Source organism: Solanum tuberosum, unplaced genomic scaffold (assembly GCF_000226075.1).
Source record: "Solanum tuberosum cultivar DM 1-3 516 R44 unplaced genomic scaffold, SolTub_3.0 scf00068, whole genome shotgun sequence".
Lineage (NCBI taxonomy): Eukaryota > Viridiplantae > Streptophyta > Magnoliopsida > Solanales > Solanaceae > Solanum > Solanum tuberosum.
In genome coordinates this window covers 1,116,422-1,124,241 of record NW_006238994.1, presented here as the reverse complement: position 1 = coordinate 1,124,241, position 7,820 = coordinate 1,116,422, and the positions used below count along the sequence as shown (strand labels likewise).

The following is a 7,820-nucleotide window of genomic DNA, read 5'->3' as shown; positions in this document are numbered from 1 at the left end:
AAAGGCCAACCTATTCCCACCTTAGAAGTTTTGGATGCCTTTGTTTTCCAACCATTTTGAAGAATCACAAGGATAAATTTGAACCAAGAGCCACACCACACATTTTTATTGGATACCCTTATAATACAAAAGGTTACAAGGTCCTAGACTTGGCTACCAAAAGAATTCATGTATCCAGGGATGTTTTTTTTCATGAAACTGTTTTTCCCTTTGTTATTGCTCCTCCTAATTCGAGTTTTAATTCTGTCCTTAATTCACTTGTTAATCATCCTGCTAAATTGTCTACCATACCTGGTGCAAATAATATTTTTGTACATGATGAACTGTTGAACACTCATGCATCACCAGATATTGCCATTGATCATGTTCCCATTAATACTCTTGAAGCCACACTGAATACATGTACACAACCTGTAACTGCACCTTCACTCTCATTTAGTGATGCTCCACCAGAACCTAGAAGGACAACCAGGTCCATCCACACTCCCAATTACCTGAAAGAATACAATTACACTTTACCTAAGCTTCATCCTTCCACCTCTAACACTAATACCTCTGCTCCACATTCCCTCACCTCATTTATATCCAATCATGACTATGTTTGTTTCACCTCCCTATGCCCCAATAGTCAGCAGCTAGTTCATACTATTCCACATGACAGTGAACCTTCCTCTTATGAAGAAGCAATTTTAAATCCTGCCTGGCAACTAGCAATGACACAAGAATTTGAGGCGTTATATGCAAATGACACTTGGGAGTTGGTCCCTCTACCTACAGGCAAGCATGCTATTGGGTGCCGATGGGTGTATAAAATTAAGTACAAAGCAGATGGAAGTATAGAGAGGTACAAGGCAAGATTGGTAGTAAAGGGTTATACACAATAGGCTGGTATAGACTACAATGAGACTTTCTCACCTGTAGTAAAGATGACTACTGTTAGGACCCTCATTTCTTTGGCAGTTAAAAAGGGTTGGGACTTGTATCAACTAGATGTTAATAATGCTTTTCTCCATGGTGATTTGAATGAGGAGGTCTTCATGACATTACCACAAGGACTTGCAATGGTTGGTAAGGGCATGGTCTGCAAATTAAAAAAGTCATTATATGGCTTAAAGCAAGCTAGTAGGCAGTGGTATGATAAGCTAGCTAGCAACCTATGTTCAAAAGGGTACACTCATTCCAACAGTGACTATTCCTTGTTTTATAAGAAGCAGGGATGCTCGTTGGTGTTTGTTGCTGTCTATGTCGATGATATCATTTTGACTGGGACTGACTTGGAGGAAATTGCCTCTTTGAAAGCCTTCTTGCATGATCAGTTTCGAATAAAGGATCTAGGGAAACTGCATTATTTTCTGGGGTTGGAAATACTATATAGACCTGATGGTGTCCTCATTTCACAGAGGAAGTTCACTCTTGACCTCCTGAAGGAGTTTGATTCTGCTGACTGCAAAACCACTACTTCACCACTTGATCCTGTTGAAAAACTGATGGCCACAGAGGGCACGTTATTATCAGATCCTACTCACTATAGAAAGTTGGTTGGCAAGCTCAATTTTCTCTCCAACACAAGAATGGATATTGCATATAGTGTCCAGCACCTCAGTCAGTTCATGCAATCACCCAGAGAACCTCATTTGAAGGCTGCTTATCATGTCCTAAGATACCTCAAACAAGACCCTACATTGGGAATATTTGTCTCTACTAAACCTGACCTCAATATCAGTGCTTTTTGTGATTCAGACTGGGCTACTTGTCCTGATTCAAGAAAGTCAGTCAGTGGTTACCTAGTCCTCATGGGCGATAGTCCCATCAGTTGGAAGTCTAAGAAGCAAGCCACAGTCTCCTTATCTTCTGCAGAAGCTGAGTACAGGGCTGTGAGACAAGTAGTTGGTGAATTGGTATGGCTGGAAAGATTACTTGATGAGCTGACAGTGCAGTGCTCCTTGCCTATATCTGTTTTCTGTGATAGCCAGGCAGCAGTTCACATAGCTAAGAACCCTGTTTTTCATGAGCGAACTAAGCACATAGAGGTGGACTGTCACTTCGTTCGAACCAAGCTCCAACAAGGCCTGATCACACTCCAACACATTTCCACAGGTTCTCAATTGGCAGATGTTTTCACCAAAGCCTTGACTGGTGTCAAGCATGCTACTCTTTTGGGCAAGTTGTCTGTGTTCAGCTCACCTCCAACTTGAGGGGGGGTGATGAGATTACAATTTAGTTAATCACACAGTTAGCATTAGTTGCATTAGAATTCACAAAATTAGTTAGAGTTAACAAAGTTAGTTGGTTAAGTTGTTATTCTGTCAGATCAAGTTAGTTAGCTGAAATAGTGTATATATACACAATACTGTATTGATTATACTCTCTTAGTTCATTCTCAATAAAAAATCTTTTTACTTCTCTCTCTCTGAATGCTCCTCTCGTGACCTCCATTAATGGAGGAAGCTTAATATTTTCCAGCTTATGCTGTTGATTTTGTCAGGAGTAATATATATTCCTTGTTCTCTTCTTCTTCTTTATCTAGTTAGCTCCAAAAAAGGAAAAGGTTCTCACATGATTGATCAACTGTTTGTTGATCTTACATAGTTACTGTATCAATTCAATATTTCTTGTGAACAATGTACAAAAAAATCTTGTCTTATACAGAATATTTTCATGTTATGTACATTTTAAAGTTGTCTAACATACTACTTTCTCTTAACTTTGACAAGGCAGTGCAATTAATCTGTCTAATCCTTTCTCTTGAAAGCTTAAGCACTCTTCCAATCTCCTCAAAAGATTGAGGATTATCTCCATTGAGGCCAAAGTGCAGTTTCAGAATCTTTGCTTCTCTATCACATAACACATTGTGGAGAATCTTCTCCAGGTCTTGCTTCATCATTTGTCTTTTCACATTTTCTTCTGGTGTTGTGTCTTCTGGCCCTGATATGATATTCTGCAACAATCAAAATTTGACCGTAAGGCGCGAGCTTTTACGCATCATTAATCAAGCGCCTTTTCGTGTGTAAGTTTAAGTCAAGCTTGATCAGCATTAGCTCAATAAGAAGTTCTATCAAGTTATTCTTTGTAGGCAAGACTAATTCAATTTCCAGCAGCTTATAAGCGACAAATTCTCATTAGCGATGCTAATATAAGAAAACAATTGTTGAAACAACAAAGACTTGGGACAAACCTGCAATGACATGTAGCCTTGGCTAGTTACTATTTGATCAATGGAAATTGGTGCTCGGTTCCTCTCGATAACTAGTCTAACAGTTGAAACATCCATACCAAGAGCTTCTGCAATCTCATCGTAGGAAGGCATTCGTCGAAGCTTTCTACTTAATTCAGTGTTGGCATTGCAAATCTTTGGAACAAGCTCAGATATGCTCCCCTGCATATAACAGACTAACCAATGCATTTCACTTATTACAATCATAACTAGCTATACATGTATCTACTTAACCAGAAAGTTGGCCTCATGGGCTTATTGTCAGTAAACTAATTTAGCAATCATTATGATTTTCATTGCATGATTATGCTGAAATGTCCATGAAGAAAAAAACCCTGCAGATTTGGTGTTCAGCTCTAGACTACTGCAAAATTTCATGGCCATTGCACTAGAACCATCACAAAATTTGACAGTCATCACTATATCACAAAATGCAAAACTTGCACAATGGTGAATATTAAGAGTAATGAAGTCCTTATAATGCATTAGCTTACCGGTAATCTAATAACTCTAGACTTGTTTGCTACGGCTCTTGAAATAGCTTGCCTAATCCACCAATAAGCATAAGTAGAAAGCTTATACCCCTTCTTAGGATTGAACTTTTTAGCACCATGAAGTAGACCTATGCTTCCTTCCTGTAATTAGCAGTGAAAAAGGGGGTGATAACTGATTACGGTCCAAAGGGAAACAGAATCGCAATGGCAATAAAACCAAATTACAGAGAAGAAAGTGAGGACCTGAATTAGATCTTGTAAGCTTAATCCTTTGCCTTGATATGAAGCTGCAACAGATACAACAAGCCCTCTATAGCATTGAATTATCTTCTTTTGTGATTCTTTTGCATTAATCAAGAGCTTATCCAGTCTTTGTGTGCTCATTCCTGCAGCCTTAGCCAGTTGCTTTGAACTCAGGTCAATCTCACTTGTTTCTTCAACCATCTTTCTCAGTATCTCAATTCTTGCTTCTTCCTAGGACAAGAGTTGAACAAATAAAGTGAAGACAACAAAATAAACAAGCAAGAAAATAATAACACCATAAAACCAGTTATAAACCTGTTCAAGCTAAGGAATCTTTTGGTCAAGTTCTTTTCCACAATCTTTACTTAAACCATCAGTTTATTCAAAGAAGCTACAAATTAAAACGTCTACTCATTTTATTTCAAATTGTATGAATTACTATCTCGATTATCATCACTATACTCTCTTAAAACAATGCAAAGAAGACATACTTTCTATATAAATGAGAGTTTTTAAGTTCTATCCACATACAATGTAGTAAATAGTATTTACCCAATCATGTCACTAATAAGTTAATTACATCTAAACAGTGGCAGAGTCAGAATTTTCACTACGAAAACTCAAAATATGAAGAAGCAAACACACAAAGAAGCCAAAGATAATCCAACATCTACTATATATACGTACAAAATCATTTCCATCATAAATAAACAGTGTAATTTTCCACCGAAAGATTCAAATGAACCCTTTTGACCCTACGTGACTCCGCCCCTGCATCTAATTCTCTAGGATAAACATTGTTAACCTACAAACAAAAGTATCTTTACAATCTCAATTGATGAATCCTGGAAATGTACCTTAAGGTACCAAGAATACTTTGCCTCTTCCTCATGGGTCAAGTAGAAACCTGTTTTTAAGGGTTTAGAATTCAAAATCCTATCCCCTTTCTCCATTTCCAAACATTCTGAATAACAACACCTCCTTCTTTTTCTTCTATTTTTTCTTCTCAATGCTAACTCAATCTTCTCATCAAACATCTCAACTTTATTGATACTCTCCTCAAAATCGGTATCGAAAACCAAAGAACTTCCTTCAATTGTAAAAGCTTCATTAGCTGCTTCAATTGTCAATGCATGAATTGGGTCCAAAAAAGAGCAATTTTTAGGGCAATACAGAATTGAATAATGGAAGAAAGGTTTAGTGGATAATTTAGAAGGATAAGGGAAGAGTGAAGCTGGAGAATGGTTTGAACAGGACCATGCAGCCATGGCCATACAAATCTCAACTTAAAAGAGAAATATGTTTTTTTTTTCTTCTCTTCCATTAATGTAGATATATTTTGAGGCTAGTAGATATTTTCAAATTTTCTGTTTTTACTTTTTTCGACCTTTTCTTTTAAAAAAATATTATTGGAGTTCTATATTATTATTTTTATAGTAAATTATTCGAAATAGAACAATTTTTCTTTCCATATTATTTTTGGAACAAAAATATCTTTGTCGTTAGTTAAGTAGCTCCAATATATACTCTCCCACAAGCAAAGTAGTTCAAAAGTATAAGTGCTCTTAAATCTTAATAGTAAAAATTAGAGGCTTTTTTTTTTAGATTATTTCAAATGATAATTTAGTTTCATACACAACCAATCTTATATAATATAAATGTTTAATTAGTTCAATCAATTTTATTTATTCTACTATATATTTTAGCATTTATGTGAATGTGATTTATTACTTTTTTTTGTTAAGAGTTTAACGTCTTCTTTACTATATAATGTCATATTCTTATTTACGGTTTAATTTTTTTTCTTTTCTTTCAGAGGTACTCTTTTTGATAGGTTAATTTTTAAAATTGAAATTTCTAAATTTTATATGGATAGTAAGACTTTTGATTTCCAATTACTACATTGTAGCCAAGAAAAAAAAACTTAAACTGAATTTGAAAAGGTTAATTAAGTTCCAAGTAAAAATCCAATTAGAATTAGGAAGAGGTCCAGTTCTACCCTTATATATATTTTGTACTCCTACATCAATCACCTTATTACATCACTCGTACATGAATACATTATATTAAGTATTGAAAAATATATGCATAACGAAAGCATATATGGGTATCGCAACGAAATCAGTTGTCTTCTTCGCGATTCTCTCTCTGTTTCGTGTTTGCTCTGCTCAAGCTTTGAAAGAATGGCCGTTTAAGTCTCTTTACCAGCAATTTCAGAATTCAATCTCAATTAATCATGTTAGCAATAACAACAACACGATGCTTGTAACGTACCGGACTACCTGTAATAGTGACTACAACAACAGGGATTTCTATGACAAATTCATTGAAGCAATCGGAACTTACCTTATAGCAAGGCAGGGATTTTACTTCATAACATTAGTTATTTCAAATTTTGATTCAGTTCGATTTTCAAATTTTTAATAGTGAAATATCATACCAAACTAATTCAATTCAGTTTGATTTTTTCAAGTTCATTGTTTTAAATTCGATTCTTCAGAATAACTAAAGTACAATAGCCTGAGTCCAGAACCAGTAATTTTCAATTTTGAACTTATGTTATTAAGCTTACATAACCTTAAAATCGAAATATAATAAATAAATAAATTAATAAAATCGAATTCCATACTTCTTCACTTTCCATTTAACTAGGTATATATATCCATGTTTTTATTTAGTTGTTTGTAAAGTGAGTGCCTATAGTAGTACTAATAAATATCCAAAGAAAAAAAAAATCAAACCAGGAAAATAGAGAAACAGCAACTAAAAATGAGATTCATTAGTAGGTATAGTTTACCTAATTATGATTTAGGATTTATAACTATTGTTTTGGAGCTATATCGGTCACTTAAATTTGTTATATTTGTTTGCTCGAATTCGATGTATATGCCGCTCAAATTCATTGCATTTGTTCGCTCAATTATGCTATCGTTGTATTTGTTCGCTCAATTTTACTATATTTGTTCATCAATTTCGATGTATCTGTTTGCTCAATTCACATTATATCAATGTATCACTTATAAGAGGTATACTTGTATCATTATCAAAATACCACTCAAATCGTCATCATAAACTTGAACTTGACGAGTTTTTCAATGCACATCTTAACTTTATGTTGACTTAATTATCCTCCTCAACATGACAATTTAAAAACACGACCCCTTGAACATTGGCAATCCATAAAAGTGTGATATACGCACTGTCACGTGAATTTTCTTATTCATATGACTTTTTTTGGGGATAAAATATATATTTTGACCTGTTTTAAGTTTACCAATTATTTGAATAGTCTTCTTCAAGCCAAATTTGTAGAAAAAACTCGGAACAAGTATTTTGATTATAATTTTTTTTTATTAGAGCAAAAGATAGTGATATTCTAATCAATCTTTTTTTAAAACATTTTTGGCCAATAAAAAAAGGAATGCATGTTATAAAACAAATAATCATTAAATCTAAAGAAAAAGTATAAAGAAAAAAAAATTCAAACAAATGTTTTACGAATTTAATTCGAAAAAGAACAATACATAGTTAAAATAAATACTCATTACAAAAATATACATTTTTTTTCTTTTCATTTAGGGTGTGTTTGGTAGGAAGGAAAATGTTTTCCAATTTTCTCATGTTTAGTTGGATTAAATGTTTTCCAAATCAACTCATTTTCCTCAAATTTAAGGAAAATGACTTCCATTAAAAAATTAAGGAAAACATTTTCCAAAACTCTCTTCCAACTTCAAATTACATTTTTTTTAATTGAAAAAATCAATTTATTTTGTCCCTACCCTCATACCACTCCCCCTAAAAAAACTTGTTTTTAATTTATTTTTTTAACTTTACCCCACCCTCACCCTTACCCCCACCCCCTACCACCC

At 34.1% G+C, this 7,820-nt stretch overlaps 1 protein-coding gene across 1 annotated transcript; it reads right to left on the bottom strand.

The window, feature by feature from the left end:
• Positions 1 to 2,501: 2,501 nt before the first annotated feature.
• LOC102579944 (RNA polymerase sigma factor sigD, chloroplastic) lies at positions 2,502 to 5,267 on the bottom strand. The gene is made up of 5 exons (XM_006345433.2): positions 4,809 to 5,267; positions 3,952 to 4,182; positions 3,709 to 3,849; positions 3,176 to 3,376; positions 2,502 to 2,938 (listed from the first exon to the last, which is right to left on the bottom strand). The coding sequence occupies exons 1-5, from the start codon at positions 5,223 to 5,225 to the stop codon at positions 2,657 to 2,659; spliced, it is 1,272 nt and encodes a 423-aa protein (XP_006345495.2). The 5' UTR covers positions 5,226 to 5,267; the 3' UTR covers positions 2,502 to 2,656.
• Positions 5,268 to 7,820: the final 2,553 nt, after the last annotated feature.

What these genes read in the sequence shown, in the direction of transcription:
- LOC102579944 (XM_006345433.2), bottom strand. Translation starts at nt 5,225, where the DNA reads ATGGCCATGGCTGCATGGTCCTGTTCAAACCATTCTCCAGCTTCACTC. An exon ending in CTAGAGTTATTAGATTACCG is followed by an intron (nt 3,377 to 3,708) that starts GTAAGCTAATGC and finishes TGTTATATGCAG; the next exon opens with GGGAGCATATCTGAGCTTGT. An exon ending in AAGGCTACATGTCATTGCAG is followed by an intron (nt 2,939 to 3,175) that starts GTTTGTCCCAAG and finishes TGATTGTTGCAG; the next exon opens with AATATCATATCAGGGCCAGA.